We start from the raw sequence: 21,468 nt of genomic DNA, 5'->3' as shown, positions 1-21,468 counted from the left end.
GTATGTATGTATGTATGTATGTATGTATGTATGTATGTATGTTACGGTGAAAGACCGAAATCTGGTGAATGTCGACATTCACCGGTGAAAGACCGAATATTTCATTACATTGTTTTACATTCAGACCTTCACCGGTGAATGTCGACATTCACATAGTCGCTTGGTGTATGTCCGAAAATACCCTTATCCTCTCGACACCCTTACCCTAATCCCCTTACCCTAATACCTTGGCTCCTCGCTTCCTTTTAAGCGTCTTCTTAAGGATCGCAGGTTTTTTTTAAAAAAACTCCGCGAATAGAAGACGCTTAAAAGGAAGCGAGGAGCCGAGGTATTAGGGTAAGGGGATTAGGGTAAGGGTGTCGAGAGGATAAGGGTATTTTCGGACATACACCAAGCGACTATGTGAATGTCGACATTCACCGGTGAAGGTCCGAATGTAAAACAATGTAATGAAATATTCGGTCTTTCACCGGTGAATGTCGACATTCACCAGATTTCGGTCTTTCACCGTAACGTTATATATATATATATATACACACACACACACACACACACACACACACATACACACACACACACACACACACACACACACACACGTATGCATGCATGCAATAAATAGAGATTGGAATATATATATATATATATATATATATATATATATATATATATAATAAATAATAACGAATGCATTGCTAGTGATCATTAAGGCAAATCATCTAGCTGTTAACTTTTTTTTCTTTTTGAGCAAGAATATTGATAGGATGGTAAGAAGCTGCCCACTTTTATAATGATGGCTGTCAACCTGAATCTAAAGGAAAAAAATTTCATTGTGTCATGTAAAATAGATAACCATCCTAGTCAAATGTAAGGTTAACCAGAATACAGATCTTGTCATCTTTGCTGTTACATCTCAGGAAATGTAGTTCGGTATCAATTAATGATTGTTATTTTTGTACACTGTTTTGCACAATAGTGATTAGATGAAGACATAGTTTCTTATTCAAACAAGGAAGTTCACTTTGAAATAAAATATAATGGGGAAATAATCCAACGATATAATGTGGAATTCATAGAATTTCTGGTATGATGGGATAATAATTTCCATCAACTCCCAGCCAGTACACCAATGATAAGGGAGGCTGAGGGTTAACACAGAACTCCTAACTTTAGTCAACTCAGATGACAGTTTTACAGGTTTTCAGGCATAAGTAATTGCCTAACATGACTTTTTACTCTAGATGTCAGGGAGTTCCTCAAGCCAAGGGAAGAGTAGTTTCTCTAGTTATTAGCACAAAAGAGCTGATATATATTTTAGCTCTAGTGACTACAATTAGGAAGAGGATGGAAGGCTATGAAGGCTCACTTCATTCCTTTAATGCTATTTTTTTCTCACTTGCACATTATTCTTAAAACAATTACGGTATCTTTTCAAATATCCTTGCTATTTTAAGAAGTATTTTTGTTGATGTATACTGGTCCATTAGCTGCTAACTGGTTAATTTAAATTCAATCAGCATATCAAAGATTTATTAATCAGATTTTCCAAGGTGATGTTCTACCAGTGGTGGGTTTATTAGTTATTCCCCAATATTTTGGGTGGGGATAAAGCAAACATTTTGGGGTGTGGGGAATGTAAAGGATTTATTAGATTTTCTAGCTCGGACCCGAGGCAACTGGAAACTCAACACAAAATACTCTCTCTCTCTCTCTCTCTCTCTCTCTCTCTCTCTCTCTCTCTCTCTCTCTCTCTCTCTCTCTCCCCCTTCCCTTCCTCCGATTGGCTGTCAGCTAACTGTTCTTGAGCCCAAAAGGCCAGGGTGAAGAGTATCTCTTCCAAAGGCCCGTGAGGAAGGGCCGGGGATGGAAGAGAATGAGTCCCATTACCCAAGATGAACAGCCAGGTCCCTAACAGCAGAGGCGAGTAGTAGAGGTGGATGACTGGGGGAGAAACCCGGGGGCGAAATAGGCATGGCAAAGGGTAGGAGGAGAACACTCCTAGACCCTCTTGAAGACATTTACGGTAAAAGATGTTGCACATATGCAACATTTTTCAGGGTGAAGACTACTGCTTTTTGTGTGGCATAATGAGGTTGTAATAAAAAAAATAGAAGGAAGACAAACCTGGATGATTGTAATTTTTTAAATTTCATTTTATTTTAAACACAATTCATATCATTACAACTTGTCTGCTTAACAAAGTTAAGGAATCACGGAGACCTGGCTGGGCCACGAGGGAGGTCTCCCTCTCATGGAAATGTGCCCGCCAGGTTACCGCGCATTTCATCAGTCACGGGCACTAGGCAGGGGTGGTGGGGTAGCGGTCATTGTGAGGGAAGGTCTCGAGCCGAGAGAGACCACTGTGCCACAGATAACTGGTTGTGAGTCCCTATGCGTGAAATGGGGCCCAGGGAGACAGCTGGGCCTGCTGATTGTATACCTGGCTCCTCGCTATGCATCAGCAGCCCTGCCCAAGCTCCTCGAGGTGATCGCCGAGATGGCAGTTGAGACCCCCAGGCTGTTGGTCATGGGGGACTTTAACTTGCCATCGGTAGGGGAGACATCCGAGGTAGCTCGGGAGTTCATGGCTTCCATGACAGCCATGGACCTGACCCAGGTAATTCAGGGCCCCACACACGAGGGAGGTCACACACTGGATCTTATCTTTGTCTCTGGCCGGTGGAGGAGTGATCTGGGAGTAGGGGATTTAGTTATTACACCCTTGTCATGGTCAGACCACTCACTTCTCCGGCTCGACTTCCCAGCTGCTACTCCCCATCGCGGGGAGGCGGAACCGGAATGTCCAAGATGGTTCCGCCCCAGACGCCTGATGGAACATGATAGGTTCCAGACGGAGCTTGGGCCATTTCCTGTAGCCCTGACCCGCACCCGGATGGAGGACCTAGTGGCTGCATGGAACAGTGCGGCCACCGGGGCCTTGGACCGGGTTGCGCCTTTGCGGCCTCTCCTGTGGCAGCGAACCACCCAGGCCCCTTGGTTTACCGAGGAGCTGAGGGTGATGAAGCACCGCAAGAGATGCCTAGAGAGCAGATGGAGATCGTCACGCTCTGAATCTGACCGATCACAGGTGAGAGCCCATTTACGGACTTACCTTGTGGCGTTAAGAGTGGCCAAGCGTCAGTATTGTGCCACCCTTATTGCGTCCGCAGATAACCACCCTGCCGCCCTGTTTGGGGTAACCAGCTCCCTCCTTCAACAGAGGCCGCGGGAAGCCCCTTTGCAGGGGAGAGCAGAGGAATTTGGGGAGTATCTGCAGGACAAAATCGCTCAGATTCGAAGCGAGTTGGTCTCTACTAGTGGTCTAGAGGGGAAGTCGGAGGTGGGTCTTGAGGCTCCACTCTGGGAGGAGTTTGACTCTGTTACTTCCGACGATATGGACAGGCTGCGTAGGCGACTGCGAGCCACCACATGTTTACTGGACCCGTGTCCCTCCTGGCTTGTACTGGCATCCTGGGAGGTCACACGAGGCTGGCTCCAGGAGTTAGTTAACGCTTCTTTGAGTGAGGGGTTCTTGCCAGCCGTCCTGAAAGAGGCGGTGGTGAGGCCCCTACTCAAGAAGCCTTCCCTGGACCCAGCTGTGTTAGCCAACTACCGTCCCGTCTCCAACCTTTGCTTTCTGGCGAAGGTTGTAGAGAGTGTGGTGGCACAACAGTTTCCACGCCACCTGGAGGAAACTGATTATCTGGACCCACGCCAGTCCGGTTTCCGGCCCGGCCACAGCATGGAGACGACATTGGTCGCGTTGGTGGATGATCTCTGGAGGGCCAGAGATGGGGGTTGCTCCTCCATCCTGGTCCTACTAGACCTCTCGGCGGCTTTTGATACCATCGACCATGGTATCCTATTGCATCGACTGGAGGGGCTGGGGGTGAGGGGCACCGTTCTGCTGTGGCTACCGGCACCCCGGTTCAACCAGCTGATTCCATCACTGGCCATTGGGGGCGAACATCTGGCCCCCGTGGATCGGGTACGCAATTTGGGCGTCCTCCTAGATGCCCAGCTGTCAATGGACGACCATGTGACAGCCGTGGCAAGCGGGGCGTTTCACCAGGTTTGCCTGGTGCGCCAATTGCATCCCCTATTGGACCGGAACGCCCTTTGCACAGTCACCCATGCGCTTGTGACGTCCCGGCTAGACTACTGTAACGCTCTCTACATGGGGCTCCCCTTGAGATGCACCCGAAGACTGCAGTTGGTTCAGAATACGGCCGCGCGGGCAGTCTCGGGAGTCGCTAGGTACTCCCACGTAACACCTCTCCTGCGCGTGCTGCACTGGCTACCTGTAGCTTTTCGGGTGCGTTTCAAGGTGCTGATTATCATCTTCAAAGCGCTCCATGGCACAGGGCCTAGTTATTTGCGGGATCATATCCTGCCCCACACATCCCTTCAGCCGATTCGCTCACACAGAGAGGGACTCCTCCGGGTGCCGTCCACTAGGCTGTGCCAGCGGGTGATGCCCAGGGGAAGGGCCTTCTCTGTGATGGGCCCGACCCTCTGGAATGACCTTCCCCCTGATATTAGAACAACCACGGACCTCCGCTCCTTCTGTAAGAAGCTCAAAACCCACCTGTTTAATCTAGCCGGCTTGGCCTAATTCCAGCTCTCCCACCTCAGTCTGTATTTTTAAATTTTGGTCTTAGGCTAAGTTTTTAATTTTTATAAATTTGTACAGGGATTTAAAGTTTAATTCGATTTTAACTATATTTATGATTATTTGTAAGGTTTTTAATTTGGTACCTGTACACCGCCCCGAGTCCCTTCGGGGAGAGGGGGCGGTCTAGAAATCAAAATTTAAAAAAAAGTTCCTTTTTTGTACACTAAAAGTTTCAATGCTTGAAATAAGTATTGACCTATACTCTAAATCCCAAGAACCTCATATTATGCACCCCTCTTTTATTGGCCTTCCTAATAATATGAAACAGAAACTCAATCCTTATGGTTTACAGCATCCTATATTGCAATATCCCAAATAGGACCATACATTTGGAATTTATTCTTATAATAATGACATGTGATCTGAAAATGGAGGACACAGACATCAATTTGTGGTCAAACATATCTTCATTGTTCTCCCTGACTTCTGTAGATATAGTAGACCAATTAAGATGGGCCATTTCAGGTGTCTGGGAGATCCAAATTAGTTTTCCATTTTAGTTCCACCTTGCATCTGATTGCCAGGTGGAAAAAGAAGGTGGCCAAGGTGTTGGATGTAATTGTTCCTGAGGAGAACACTACACATCTAAGGAGCATCTTTGTTTCCAAGGAACTCCAGGAAATTATGTGAGTGAAGAGATGTACAATGTAACAATGGTGAAAGAAAGGGCAACTCCTACTTGCTCTTTCAGATATATCTCCTCTGCTGTGAAGAAAAGAATGATGAAGCCTACTCTTAGTTCACTTGCTCCATCCGTAGATTTTCATTCCAGGAGGTCATCTCCTACATCTACAAATAAAGGAATTAGATACTTCTCAAAGTTGGTTTTGACTGGAACAGTTTATTTGAAGTCTCTATGCCAGACATTAAAAATCTAATAATTGTTTTTATTGGTTTCATAAACCTGACTCAATTAGTAAGTATGAAAAGCAAATATGTTTGACTCATAAGTGATCTCAGTCACTTTTATACACATTAGTAGCTGCTAATTAACAAGGAGCTATGGTGGTACAGTGATTAGAATGCAGTATTGGAGGCTAACTCTGCTCACTGCCAGGAGTTCAATCCTGACCAATTCAAGGTTGACTCAGCCTTCCATCCTTCTGAGGTTGGTAAAATGAGGAGCCAATATGCTAACTCTGTAAACTGCTTAGAAAGTGTTGTAAAATACTATGAAGCAGTATATAAGTCTAAATGCTATTGCTATTATGTCTTTGTTTTCCCGAGTTAATATTTCTGATGGTTGTTTTTTCTCTCTTTTTCTTACTGTACTCTTTATAGGTTAAACCAAAGTTTGCGGCACAATGCATTGGGCTTCTGTTTTGATCCTAGTTGGCTTCTGTGGAATATCCTTGAGCCAATATGATGATCAGTACGAGGATATGTTCTGGTTACAGCAATATTTACGCAGCCAATCTTCCTACAGCTACTCACCATATTATGAAGATGACATTCCCCCATATTCTTCTTATTCTTCTCAGCCAGTTGGATCCTATGTCGGAGAGCCTGTGCCTGAACCACCTGTTTCTAGGGAATGCCCCCAAGAATGTGAATGCCCCCCTCATTTCTCTTCTGCCTTGTATTGTGATACTCGCAATCTTAAGTATCTTCCATTTGTGCCTTCTCGGATGAAATATGCCTACTTCCAAAATAACCAAATTGTGGCGATCCAAGAGGGAGCTTTTGACAATGCAACCAACCTCGAGTGGTTAGCACTGCATGGCAATCAAATAACCAGTGAGAAATTAGGCAAGAGGGTCTTTGCCAAGCTCAAGAATCTAGAAAGGCTGTACCTTGACCATAACAACCTGACCAAAATGCCTCACCCCTTGCCGCAATCACTGAAAGAACTTCACCTGGCTTATAATCAGATCTCCAAGATCCCATCCAATGCCCTTGAAGGCTTAGACAACCTCACTGCCGTGTATCTCAGCCACAACCATATCCAAGAAATGGGATCAAATCTCAAGTGGTTAAACTCTCTGATCCTTGCAGATTTGAGCTACAACCAGCTCACAAAAGTCCCTGGTGGGCTTCCAAGCACCCTAGAACAACTCTACTTGGAGCACAATCACATAAATGCAGTCCCTGATGATTACTTCAAGGTCTCCCCTAAATTGCTGTACCTACGAATGTCTCACAACATCCTGACAAATGAAGGTCTCTCCCCAAATGCTTTCAATACAAGCAGCATTCTGGAACTTGACCTCTCTTATAACCAGCTTCAGAAGATCCCACAAGTCAGTACAAGCCTTGAAAATCTTTATCTTCAAGGGAACAAAATAAATGGTGAGCTTTCATGTTCTGAACAGTGAGCTATTATGGGGTGGCATTGAAGCAGAATAGACGGTGGATAAGCTGTTTTGAAATGACAACAGCTAGGTAAAAGGATATCAGCTGCTTTCTTGGCTGCAATGTTCAAAAAATCACTGTACAATTATCCCATCTCTGCCTCCTTAATGGCTTTTCCTTGATAAAATCAAAGATGGAAGAAGTACTAGGAAAACTTCTAGGGAGATTTACAAATGAAAGAGAGACTGGGGGTACGAGACAGAGGTGCAGTTTAATTTTGACATGAGTTAAGACTTGCTATCTTGAAATATGTCTCAGTTGTTCCTTGTTAAGGAAATGAATAGAGAAGGAAGGTTACTCCCAAACTTACAGCTGGGAGAAAGTGGTGCCTGAAGCCTGATGCTTTGTTCCTGAGAACTCACAGAATTCTCACAAAGCAGCCTGAAGAGCAGACAGAGAGAGAAGGAGAGGTTGGCTGCTGGTTATGAACGCAGAGGGGGCATCCAGCAAAGCTGCTGGAAGTCCTTGAAAACTGACGGTTAATTTGACTTTCTCCTCTACTGGAAGTTTTTCTTCCCATATGAAAAAGAGGAAGAAAAAGGGGCAGTTCTCTCATACTTAGTCAGAAAGTACATAAAACAACCAGGAATAGTTTGGGGGCTGGTGTGTGTGTGTTTTAGAATAGAATAGAATTCTTTATTGGCCAAGTGTGATTGGACACACAAGGAATTTGTCTTTGGTGCATATGCTCTCAGTGTACATAAAAGAAAAAAATACATTCATCAAGAATCAAAAGGTACAACACTTAATGATAACCATAGGGTACAAATAAACAATCAAATCATATTAGGAAACAAAATAAATTGTAAGGATATGAGCAACAAAGTTGCAGTCATACAGTCATAAGTGGGAGGAAATGGGTGATAGGCACAGTGAGAAGATTAGTAATAGTGCAGATTAGTAAATAGTTTGACAGTGTTTAGGGAGTTATTTGTTTAGCAGAGTGATGGCATTCTTGTCACACAACTGCTCTTTCTCTCTTTTTCCTTGGGGAGGGGGAAATATTTTCTCTTTGATTAATTCCTGTTTTGGTCAAAGCGCAAAATGACAGTGGTCAATTCCTCTCTTGGTTTTTCAGTTTAGGGAATATTCTATGTTCTCCAAAGTCCACAACAGATAGTTCTCAACTTACAACCATTCATTTAGTGATTATTCACTGCACAGATGATGTTGCCTAATTTAGTAATAGAATGTCTGCAAGAAAACAACGAAGTTCAGGGATTCGTGTGTTTGGTTATTGGTGTGTATTTAGGAAGGTTGCAGTGTCCTTGGGTCATGTGATCACCATTTGCAACATGCCCAGCCAACTTCTGACAAGTGAAATTAATGATGATAATAGTGTGATTCATTTAACAACTGTGGCAAAAAAAAGTTGTTAAATCAGATGCAGTCATATGATGGCTCACTTAACAACTGCATCACTTAGCAATGGAGGTTCTGGTACCAATTATAGTCATAAGTCAAGAACTCCCTCAACATATGGCCATCATGGAGCTTGGTCATTATTGAGAAGGAATGGAAAGTTTCCCTTCCCCCTCGATCGAGGTGTGGATCGCCAGCCCTCCTTGTTAGCATATCTCAGATAAGAAATAAAAACCGATAACATGTTCTAATTAAAACAAACTTTAAGATAAAAATAAAACTAAAACAAATCTATCTAATTGTTACATTTTGGCAAGAGCAATTGTCGCCCACCTTCTTGGCAGACGAACAGAAGATAAAAAGTCTCTGGAATGTGTGATGTATTAAGAAACATGTTAAGAAGCATGCGCAGTAAATCATTGTCAGATAAGAAAAACCTTTCTACAGTATAACTCATAATAGAGGCTCAAGTAGACAAACAAAATAATGTAGTGACAATTATGGTCATATGTCACAACAGACATGAGACCAACCTGAATTTATGACTTTTTGTGGCAGTCATTAAGTGAACATAGCAATAGCTCTTAGACTTATATACCATTTCATAGTGCTTTACAGCCCTCTCTAAGCAGTTTATAGAGTCAGCACATTGCCTGCAACAATCTGGGTCTTCATTTTACCGATCTTGGAAGGATGAAAGGCTGAGTTAATCTTGAGTCAATCAGGATCGAAGTCCTGGCAGTGAGCAGTGAGTTTATTTATTTATTTATTTATTATTCATGCTTCTAGACCGCCCCCTCTCCCAAAAAGGGACTCGGGGCGGTGTACAGTCCATGCCAAATATATCAAAATACAATAAAAATTGAATATGTACAGTTGGAATGGAGGAGGTTAAAAATGGAATTAAAAGAACTGTACAAAGCAATATATATAAATATAGGATTTTGAACCCCTAAAACACACACAATAAGTTAAAAACAATACCCCTAAAATAACCAGTTAATACATTTGCCAGGAGGGACAGTTGTAATTATGCCAGGCCTGCTAATCGGAACAGGTGAGTCTTCAATTTTTGCCGGAAAGAGCGGAGGTCAGTAGTGGTTCTAATGTCGGGGGGGAGGTCATTCCAGAGGGTTGGGCCCATCACAGAGAAGGCCCTACTCCTTGGTGTCGCCCGTTGGCATTGCCTAGTGGACGGCACCAGGAGAAGTCCCTCTCTGTGTGAGTGAATTGGCCGCAGGGATGTATGTGGGAGGATGCGATCCCTGCAATACTGCATTCTAACCACTATGCCACCACGGCTCTCTTGGTTTGTTTAACAAACACCAAAGCAAATGCCGAAGTCATTAAGCAAGCTAACACCATCGTAAAACACGGTCACATGACAGCAGGCTACTGCAAATGACCATAAATGCAGCCACAGTGCTGAGTGCCCGAAGTTCAGTCACATGACTGCAAAAGTAGCCTGACCATTAGAACTTCAAATCCAAGTCATACAATTTCTTTTTTTGGGGAGTCAGTCATAACTTCAAAGGGTTGCTAAGCAACTGATTGTAAGTCAAGGACTACCTGCATATTTAAACAGGTCCTTCATGAGAAGGAGGATGGCTAAGAACAAAGCAATCAAAGAATGGCAGACTTGCTGTGGGCAAGAGGAGCTGTTCTCCATCAGCCAATACCGCCGACACGGGAAAAGGTCACAACCCTCATTTGTGGCTTAATTTTCTCTCAATATTGTCCACCTAGATACATTGTCTAAGATCAAGTTGACGGTTTTGCCTTAAGGAGAACTATAGTTTGACTTTTTAGCACTTAACATTTTATGACATAATTCCAGTCGTTATGGATACTAACATACTCATATTTCAAAAAGAAATTAGTGTAGGTAAAGAATGTTTTTTTAAAAACATTGCTTAGTAGCTAAAAAGGACTGCATTCTTTTACGATAGGTGAATTAAGTAACTCAGAAATGACAGCATAAGTAGAAGCAAGCACATAAGAAAAGGAACTGAAAGTTATTTCCTAATCTTCAAATGATTAATGTACAATGTAAACTCCATTCATTTTTTTCACTAATCAATGGTGGCAAACATTAGAAAGATCATGTTAATAACACATCAGTTATCTTTCTGACATAATTTTCAGTGTTCGTATATGTTGGTTCAACAGGAACCTCCAGGAATGCAAATGAGATTTACACCAGATTATGAATGTATTAAGATTGCTACTTTAAGCATTGGTTTTATATCTACTTGCCTGGGAATAATCCTTACTAAATTCAAATGGGGCTTTAAATATGCATGTACAAAGCTCTGGTAACTATTTTTTTAAAATATTTTGACTGCATTGAAATTCTGATTGGAATTATGTTTTATAGGCTTGATTAAAAAAAAGGATTTTTTTCTAGGTCTGTATAAATGAGATACCTACGACAGGTGAAAAACAATAATTTTGAGTTGGAGAAAATATTTGGTTAAGTTGCATTCCAAGCTTAGTAGCAAATCCACCATAGGCTTTGGATCTCTTGCAACTCTTGAAGAACAGACAGCAGTCTGGCTTGCTTTAATTATTTCTTTATCTCTAACTGAGACTGATGTAAGGTTATTTGCTACTTTGCCTTATAAAGGCATGCCACGTATAGCTTCATCTACTTGACCGCTGACCCAGGAGAGTTCAACCTCTTTTTTCCACTGCCCAGATCTTCTAGACACAGGGGATCATTGCTATTCCCCTGTTGCTAATTTTAACTTCTGTCCCAGCGTTTCCAATATAACCAAAATAGCTATTTCTCCCAAAGCCCTGCAAAGTAGCTCTATTACTTTGCATTGGATCGCTTGGGGAGGGTGTAAGAGAGAGAGGGGGGGAGTTAAAGTCTTCCCTGATCTCTGCTCAGTTTCCGTGTATAGGTTTGAAAGCTTAGGGGGGAGAGAGAGAAGAGAAATCAAGAGAGAGAAAATAAATAGTATATTAACAGATTTAGTGTGAGAATGGAAGTGTATAAAAATGTGTATATCTGTGAATGTGAGATCTGAGTACACAAGACCATATGTTTTACACATAGTGAGAGAGTTAATCCTGGCTTTGTCCACTGGAATGTAGCCCAGTCACACCACATCGTTACCCACTTGTGGTATATTGTTAGGCAGATAAGCCAAAATAAGCCATAAGTTCACACAGAAGGTGAGAAAATCTGAAGCTTGCGTTTGCCAAGTCCGGTTTTATCTAAACAAAGGCGATTGTGGCATATTCTTAGTGTAATCACTTGATAATGCAAGACTTCAAACTAATTATGGACTGTAGAAATCAGTTTAAATAGCAAATGTAGTTTGTAACAAACTGTATTCAGAAGCATTTCTATCCATCAGGAAGGACAAAAGCCTGAAGCCAATGTAAGAATATTCTCATAACATGCAATCATATTTTACAATTACAGATATCTAGCACAAATCATAGCACAGCCACACTGCAATTTTTGCTGGTTTTAGAAAACCACCTTTTAAATACTCAATGAGATAGTCATTAGCTAAATCATAAGTTGATGACATAATTCAGATTCTTCTTCTAAGGACTATAACGTCTAACCAGTGGAACTTCTATCCACAATTTGTGAGATCCTTCATAGGTATTTTGAAGATGGGGGACATTTTACATCAGAGATCTCTCTGAACCAGTTCCTGTCAAAGATCCAAAATGTAGCACAAGATGTTGACAAAATCTTAGATGTATCTTTAGAATTTACCAAGATCTCTCACTAGATTTCCCCACTTTAAAAAAAATGGGTGGGCTTGGGAGCAGAGTAGATATTCTGATGCCAACCTCTGGCTAAGCTTTCATTTCCAGAGTGGCATCAGCTCTAAATTAAAGTCCTTTCCCCCAAATCACTTTAGAGTTATTCCCACATCTTTACTGATTATGAAGTTCAGACAAATTAACTGTGCCCTCCTAATTTTGCTTGGTTCTCACCTGTTGCATTTATCTGTGTAGGTATGTGTAATTTTTATTTAAGATTTTTTTAAAAAAAAGTTGGAAAACTAATACAACCAAGGAAAAAATAAGGAAAAATACCCAGAGAAAGTTAAAAGTGCAAGAAAGGGAAGAACTAAGAGAAAAGTAGAAAAGAAAGAAAAAGGATACAAGCAAGTAGCTTCAATTCATCTTGAAAGCAGTAATAAGTACAATTATAAATTTGCCTCAGTCTATGGTTACAATATGGTTACAATTCTTTCTCTAATGTAGCCTGTCTAATCTTCAATACTGATGTCTTGATGTCTATTTATGTCTTTTCTATGAGTAAAGAAGTTGATTTAGCCATCTTGGCAAGTTCTACCCTCTTTCCAACTATCCCTCCACTATCAGTAGTGCTGAATCTTTCCATCTTACAATAATCTTGCTGCAGTTGTCCTGTAGAAAAGTTCATGACTCCCCCCCCCAACTGTTTTCCATCAATCCCAAAAGAAAAACTTCTGGTCTTAGTTGTATATTAATCTTTAAAATCCTCTGAATCAGTGTGCCTGTTTCATTTATCAAGTTTACTCCTGCCAGGATCTTAAAAAGGTACCATCAAGTCATGGAGAAAGTTTACAAAAGTTACACAAACTTTTCTTCAAATCTCTGACTCTGTGTGTGACAGACAATTAAATTGCTTCTCCCTCTTTATGGACTCCCTCATTTTTCAAGGAGTTCTGTTGTTAACCTTTGACATATTTTTAACATTGTTTCATATGGCCGGTGCTTTTTTTTCTTCCCCAAAGTAAAAGAGGAAAACAGCAGAACAAGAAGACAAAGGAGCAAAATTAGTGTTGCACGTAGACCTGATAGTTGCTGGCTTTTATCTCTCACCCAGAATCTTTTTGTTGTTGTTCTTTTGGCCTCTCAAATGAAAATAGACCATTTTCTTTCACCCATTTCATTTCAACTCATCTGCGGAGTTCAGACTGTAATCTCAGCTAAGGCCCTGAATTGAAAATGTGAAGGCTAGAGACAAAAAAAAATAGTTATTTCAGAAGGATGAAGGCATTTTGAAAACAGCATATACAGTGTTTGTCCTGCTACAAATTCTAGGGTAGGATACTCTTTTAGATTCGGGCAAACAGGTTTTGCAGGCCATTTGTTTCTAAAAACCAGCCAGAACCGTTTGGCCCAAGGCCTGTAATACTGCAAAAACACAGCAGTGTGTAGAAAGTCAGGTTCCAAAAGCTCTCAGCTCTCTTTAAAAAAAAGAATGCCTGCTGCTTCCCATTAAGGGCCTTTTCCCAACTCCTGTATATGATTGGGTGCAGCAGAGCCTTAACAGATGGCATGAGTTACGGCTCTACTTTCACTGCTAGCCCTGTAGCAACATGCAATTCTGCACATACAGTGATGAGTTCTAAAATAACAGCAATTTGATAAAATGGAGTGGAGGACCTGTTCCAGTAGTGTTTTTACACACCCCATTATAGTTTACTATGGAAGCAAAAAAAAAATGCTCTACTTTGTTATGTCATTATATAGCAAATTGAAGTTACATTAGACCCCCCCTAATGTTCCCACCACTGATGATTGCTGCTTTTCCTTACATTTTACCTTTTAAATACGTTCATAGTTCTAAACGTTGCTGCTTTAAAATGCAGCTAATGGTTTTTCTTTTAGAAGCTGTTCAGACATCGTGTAGCCAATGACTACCTAGTGACATTTAAAGAGCAAGTGAAGTTGACAGGCCATGGCATGGGTTTATCTTCACTCAAACCATCATGAGGCCAAGTCTGGTTTGACTATTTGTAGAAAGGGAAAGGCTAAAGATCTGTAAAGCATATGGGTAGTCCTTGACTTACAACAGTTCATTTAGCGACCGTTCAGCGCAGAGGTGGGTTCAGACCAGTGAGGCCAAGTAGGTAGTAACTCGGCATGCCACGCCCCCAAACTGGTTCTCTCCGCAGTGCTGTAGGTGGCGCCATCTTGTGGGGTTTTTTAGTACTACGCATGCGCGTATAGCACGCATCTAGTGCACGCAGCGCATCCCTGAGTGAACCAGCAGTAGCAGCAGCCAGAACCCACCCCTGGTTGAGAGTTACAACAGCCCTGGAAAAAGTGACTTATGATTATTTCTCACAATTAGAACTTTGCAGCATCTCCATGGTCAGAGAACCAAAATTCAGGTCTACGACAACTGGTTCATATTTATGACAGCTGCTTATTCTTAGATTTAGATTTTTAGATTTTTAGACCGCCCCTCTCCCAGAAAGGGACTCGGGGCTGGTCATGTGATCACCTTGTATGACCTTCTGACCAGCAAAGTCAATGGGGAAGCCAGATTCACTGAACAACTGGGTTGCTAACTTAACAACCGCAGTGATTCACTGAACAACAGTGGCAAGAAATGCCGTAAAATGGTGCAAACTTAACCAATGTCTCGCTTATCAACGGAAATTTTGCTCAGTTGTGGTCATAAGTGGAGGACTACTTGTATTTCATTCTTTCTCATCATTACCATCAACAACAATATTTTTTTTTACATGAGTCAAATTTGAATGTAAAAAGAGTGTAGCAGAATTAACCTACAGACTGATTGATTTGGGATTGGGGATTACAGAATAGTAGTGTTGGGAGGGACCTTGGAGGTAATCTAGACCAAGCCCCTGCTCAAACAGAAAACCCTATATAATTTCAGACAAATGGCTTTCCAATCTCTTCTTTAAAAGACAAGCCATTCCACTAATTAATTGTTCTGTCAGGAAATTTCTTAGTTCTAGGTTGGATCTCTCTTTGATAAGTTTCCATCTGTTGTTTCTTCAGATTCTTTGCAGAATCGATTGGCTCTCTCTTTCTTTGCCGCAGCCCCTTAGATATTGGAAGTCTGTTACCATGTCATCCTTAGTCCTTCTCTTCATCGGACTAGACCAGTGTTGGAGAACCTTTTCGGCACCAAGTGCCGAAACGAGAGAGTGTATGCATGCACACGTGCACGGGGGAGTGCTGGAAACCGGAAGAGTAGCTCCCTGGTGCACATGCGTGGGAGCATTGGAAACTGGAAGAGCAGTTCCATGGCATGCATGTGCACCGGGGAGCTCCATAATCTCCATAGTCACATCATCCAAATTCAAACGCTTGGCAACTGACTCATATTTATGACGGTTGTAGTGTTCCTGGGCCATGAGGTTACCCTTTGTGACCTTCTAACAAGCACAGTCAATGGGGAAACCAGTTTCGCTTAACAACAATGTTACCAATTTAACAACTGTAGTTTTTCAGTTAACAACTGTGGTAAGAAAGGTCATAAAATGGAGCAAAACTCACCTCACACCTATCTCGTTTAGCAAATTTAGTAAATTTGGGGCTCAGTTGTGGTCATAAGTTGAGGACTACTACCTGTATCCAGTTCCTGCAATCTGTGAATTCTAGTCCCACCTTAGGTGTGAACACAGGGGGGGGGGGTGACCTTGGGCCAGTCACTCTCTCAGCCTTTAGAAAGAGGCAGTGGCAAATCACTTCTGAAATCTTAGCAAGGTAACTGCAAGGACTTGTCTACCCAATTACCAGGATCCAAGATTGATGAAGAGTAGAATCTATTTCAAATAACTAGGCCTTGGATTCCCTCTGGCTGCTTAAAAGGAGCAATGCAACTTATTCCCTCCAACATATATCTGTCTATCAATCTGCTTTGGAAGCCTTCAGAATTTCACTGTAAGAACAATCACTTCTGAGCTTCTGAGTTACTTTTATTCTTCAAAGCCTCTGAGATCTTTGGGCAACACGATACATATATCTCCCAATTACCTACAACGTTTTTAACTCAATAGTCATCAAGATTAGGTCTGTGACGGCAAACCTATGGCACACGTGAAGCCATATCTGCCGGCATGTAAGTGGTCACTCCAGCACACATGTGCACGCTGGCCAGCTGATTTTCTGGAGGGCTGGGGGAGGCAGCTTTCACCCTCTCCAAGCTTCAGGAAAGCCTCCGGAGCCTGGGGAGGGCAAAAAACAGGCCCAACACGCCAACCAGAAGTTCAGAAAGGATCCGTTTCCAGCTTCCGGAGAGCCATTTTCGCTCTCCCCAGGCTTCCGGAAAGCCTCGGAAAGCTGGGGAGGGCAGAAAATGGGCCAACTAGAAGTTCGGAAGCCTGGAGATGCCATTTTCCGCCCTCCCCAGGCGCCAGAGGCTTTCCTGAAGCCTGGGGAAGGTGAAACTATCCCCCCCCATGCAGGGGGTCATGGGCACATGTGTGTGGGGATTGTATGCATATGCACAGGTGGGAGGGGCACATTGCATTGTGGGTGTGGGGCACATGCGCACTATCATGCAAGCATGCACAATTTTGACGCGCTTTTACAAAAAGGTTCCCCATCCCTGGCATAGGTTATTGATAGATTAAATCCACAAAGAGATTCCTGCCCAAATAATTTAAAAACTAAAATCCAATCCAAAAGAAAATAGAAGAAGATAATAAACTATTTAAAACTCTGAGGGGTTTTTTTCATGGAAGTAGTCTAACAAAACACTGCTCCCATAATATATCATCTGAAGTTTCTCAATAAATTATTTATTTCTCCCCACAACCCAAGATAATCTCTATAAACAAAATGGCTTTTCAGAGACAGCTCCAAAGCCTGAATGATGCCTATTTCAATTTTCAGGTCTTAAAGTAAAGCTTGCTGGTTTTCTTTTTTTTTTTCCCTTGGTTTATTTAAATACAGTTTTAAACTGTTTCTGACCCATTGTGGTGATACTTTCTTTCAACTTTGGTTTTCAATGGATTCCTTGTCATTTTAATATTCTTTTCTTAATTATTTTTCATTAGCCTTTTAGAGTGCTTCTTAGAACACAACCTATTACTGGTTTGACAAGTGATAAAAGAAGATCTTCGAATAATATCAGTGTTTTTAAATCTCGGCAACTTTAAGATATCTGGACTTCAACTCCCCATATTCCCCAGCTAGTCTATACTGTGGCCATGAAAACACGGCTAAATCCAGGTAGTCACAAGGACTCAATCTGATTCAAAAAAGATTTTGACTTTTATATAATATGAAATTGGATTTAATGACCTACTGGTCTTTTTAAACTCTATGTTCAGTAGTGGGTTTCAAAAAAATTTAGAACCTCTTCTGTAGGTGTGACCTGCTTTGTGGGAGTGGCTTGCTGGCCATGTGACTGGGTAGGCGTTGCCAACTTGTAAAATGTGGTGAAACTCACTTAACAACGCTCTTGCTTAGCAACCAAAATGTTGGCTCAGAAACTCTGGCATTTGAAGCACACAAGTCTTAAAGCTGTCAAGTTACAAGACCCTTGCACCCCTAACCCTTTAGGAAAAAAAACCCCATGGGTATTCAAACTTGGCAGCTTTAGACTTGTGGACTTCAACTCCCAGAATTCCTCCTCTCGCTCTTCATCTTGATGATGTGTGGACAGGCAGGGGGAGGGAGATGGAACTGGTTCTAAACAGCACTGTAGATTTGTGGAACCTCTTCTATAGAAGAGGTTAGAACTGGCAGGAACCCACCCCTGTCTATGTTCATGATAAAAGCCTCCAATTAAATGTAACAATGATGTTTATATATATTACAGACATATATTCATGAATTATGTGCTGCTTTAGTCACCTAAGAATAAGAATGGATTTGAATAGGTACATTGGTACCATTCAAGGAAAAAGGCACAGGTGGGCTTTCATGATGAAAATAGTAAAAGAAAATTATCCTAGTTTCAATTTTTTTGAATTTATAATGGCATATTATACAATTTTTTTTTCAATGATATGTATGGAAATGTTTTAAATGTTAATCTCCTAGTAGCCTCCAACTTTGCAACTAGGAATGCACTGCTTAGCCCAATAAAATCTGGATCAGAAATGTTATTATTACGTAAAAAATTGAGTTACCATATTTGGGCTGAAAATGTCAACCTTAGGATGGCAGCAAAGATATACACTAGCTTCTTTTCTGCCATCTGATGGCCATGCAGATGTGTGCAGCCTAGATCTTGTACCAATAGTTAAAGGCCAAGCGTAGCTCATTTTATACTTGTTGCTTCTTCAATCTCTACCCAATACATAGGGAGACTAGTAGCCTTACCTTACACCACAGTCCATAATACCCTTGTTGCCTTGCAGACCTACTAGACCTCAAGGTTTAAAATATCCAAGAGAATGTCCAAAATCCATACTGATTTAGGGAATTTTGGGGCTTAATCCAACAGTTCTGGAAGGCATTAGGAGAGGAATGCTGAATGTCTTTAAAGTAACTGAAGCTCCCTTTGAACCAGCTAATCCTTGAAGTTACATAAGGGATCCAAGCTAATGAGATTTGTCTCTGTTGATAAGAATGTGACAGATAATTCTTCAGCTACATAAAGGAAAACTGTAAATGAGACATAATTCTTTCTTTTTGTCCCCAGAATTCACCATCAAGAGTTTTTGCAGCTTTGTAGACATCATGAATTTTTCCAAGCTACAAGTCTTGAGACTGGATGGGAATGAGATCCGTCGCAATCATATGCCTTCAGATGCCCCACTATGCCTGCGGTGGGCCAATGTCATAGACATTTAGCTACTACACTTGCTTCTTTCCTTAGACCGTCTCCATCATATGAACAAGGCCAAATACTTCCTGCAATCCTACAGCACAATGAGGAGTCTTCCTCGCTTTTTTTTTTTTTTTACTGCTTCATTTGACTGAGCTTCTGCAGTGGTATAATGTAGGAAGAATGGGTAACCTGGACGCAGAGGTGTTGTTTATAATAGTCAATTCAGTAACAACACATAGGCCAACCAAATCTTTGCTTACCTCTTTCCCACTTTCTCTCTACCATGGTCTCCATTTTTCAGCAATCACTTACCCAGTTTCCAGGACATGCTGTTGGGTGGTGCTCATTCTCTTTAATGAGCAGTACAGAAGTATTATTCTTTACAAGTGCTTCATGTGTGTAGCATTAGAAAGTCAATGCCAGCTAGGATACCTCTGGGATTTAGTTTTCCATGTAGGGGGACTGCAATGAAAAAGTACTGTAGCTTGTGTGTAGTGGCGGTGGACGAGACTACATCCAAACAAAATGAAAACAGATTAAAGGGTTGGCCACCCAGCAAGGAACAATTAGAAAGATTAGTTCAGGAAACAGAAAAAAAGCAACGGAGAAAACAGTAACAAGTTAGTTGACAGCATAACTCCCAAGGTATTAGTTGCCAACCAAGTAGCATCATTTTGTTTATTCTTCTTTCTTGTCCATTAGTTTTAACATACACAATACAACAACACATGTTACCAGGGAGGAATCAAAACTCCAACAAGCTCAGAAACAATAAGAATTGCATATTGAGCTAATCATGATGCTATACATCAAATGTCACCATTATGTTTCCAAACCCAATAGAGGCTTTCTATTTATAATAGTCATAATTCAGCCCCCTGAAAGACCCAAATATAGTTTTGCACTTAAATAGTTTCAGCAAGACCCTTTCTCTCCACCTTTTTTTTCCATTTCTGCTTTGTTCTAATGCTCCTATTTAATCTCCTAATGTTCTGCAATCAGTGCTGTTGTGGCAGAAGGACTTTAAGTAATATTTCCGCCTCTGATTTGGAGACCATTGCACTTTGAGAGATTAAAAGGAGTAACAGAGCCTTCAAACCTAACATTTTCTCACAGTTTGAGGGCAGCCTTACATGAATAGAAAAGCTTTATTCATATCACATCCTGGAGGGGTGGGAAGAAAGAGTATCCTTTTCATTTTCAGGAAAAAAGAACATTTTACTATGTAAACTTCTGATGGCATCAAGCCCCATTTGAGGCTTCCTACACACTGCATATTATTAACTTTTTCCAGCCACCAGGTTTCTCGCCACCTCCTCTTTCTTCTGTTATAGCGCAATGCAATGCATTACTCAATGCTTTCACTGTGCATATTTCATATTCCTTTCCATGTGCTGCTTGAGTGTATATAAACAATGCTACTGTTTGGAGGCATGTTTCTAGATAGTAATAAAATGCAACGAGAACCATAAGCATTAAAATGGTTGGTAAGACTCTGTATCATTCAAGCAAGATATTTAGTCAGCATATAATAAAGAACTGAGGGTTTTAGGCTTGTACTACTCTGTATGTTCCCATTTCAGCCCAATAATCCAATAAAAGGTGCATCCTAAATCCTTGTTATAATAGCATTGCTTTCTTGGTTCCTGTAAGTCTAATTACATTTGCTGTAATTTGTTTGCTTGACTACAGAACTGCCTGTGTTAAATTTCATGCATGTCTTAGTACCAGCCACTGCCATAAGAATCTATGGTGCTTTTGGCTATCATCCACCGAGTTATTTCATTTCCATAAAATTCATGGAGGGAAAAACAAGAACAAGGAAAAAGTAGGTCTTGGGAGATTCTGAGATGCTCAAAATACCGTCAAAACCTTTTTGTATTTGTAAAATGCATGCTGATAATATTTTTTTAAATGTAGATGCATGAACTGTAGGTACCATTATTGTTCAATAAAATCCTTTTTATAATTGCATGGAATAACTTGAAAACTACCAATCGTTGAGAGGAAGTCTGAAACATCTGGTGTTAATGAGTAATTTATCAGGAATTAAATCCACCATGGAAACATTTCACGCTGCACTTTGAAAGGAAGGTGCCTGCATGGCTATTTAAGGGCTCAGATATGTTGATTTAGTGAATGGGTTCAGCAAATTAAACCAAGGTTTTATAAGCCATGATTTGCTAGGTTCACATATTATAAGTGTAAGAAATGGCTAGGTTCACACAATATGTTCAGACACAGACACAAACACAAAAACTCTATTATGTTTGGTTCAGAGATAAGCAACTTTTCTAAGCAGACACCATCATCACACAATTTTGCATGGTACTTGCAAGCACCAAATGATCTAAAATAAAAATAGGAGCTGGAATGTTGTAAGAGTTCTTATATGAGAACACAGGTACTATTGTGATTATTGGGAGATTTTGGGAATGTTAATTTTTCTCCATGTTTTGGTATGCAGTGGACTTTCCATTCGGGTATAATAGATCCCAAAAATGCTTCAGTTCTAATCTGATGTATTTGTTTAGCAATTTAATACAATAGCAGAGTTGGAAGGGAACTTGGAGGT

The 21,468-nt window shown here is 41.2% G+C and overlaps 1 protein-coding gene across 1 annotated transcript in view; it reads left to right on the top strand.

The window, feature by feature from the left end:
• The window catches only part of FMOD (fibromodulin), a 28,298-nt gene extending 7,437 nt beyond the window's left edge, over positions 1-20,861 (top strand). The window contains exons 2-3 of the mRNA XM_081949628.1: positions 5,957-6,964; positions 18,765-20,861. Coding sequence (XP_081805754.1) covers positions 5,980-6,964; positions 18,765-18,916 — 1,137 coding nt within the window. The 5' untranslated portion in view covers positions 5,957-5,979 and the 3' untranslated portion in view covers positions 18,917-20,861. The remainder of the gene's footprint in view (positions 1-5,956; positions 6,965-18,764) is intronic.
• The last annotated feature ends 607 nt before the right edge of the window (positions 20,862-21,468 follow it).

Source organism: Natrix helvetica, assembly GCF_964273705.1.
Source record: "Natrix helvetica genome assembly, chromosome: 3".
NCBI classification, from domain to species: Eukaryota; Metazoa; Chordata; class Lepidosauria; order Squamata; family Natricidae; genus Natrix; species Natrix helvetica.
The sequence above is the reverse complement of the archived record's forward strand: the minus strand, read 5'-3'. Positions and strand labels throughout refer to the sequence as shown.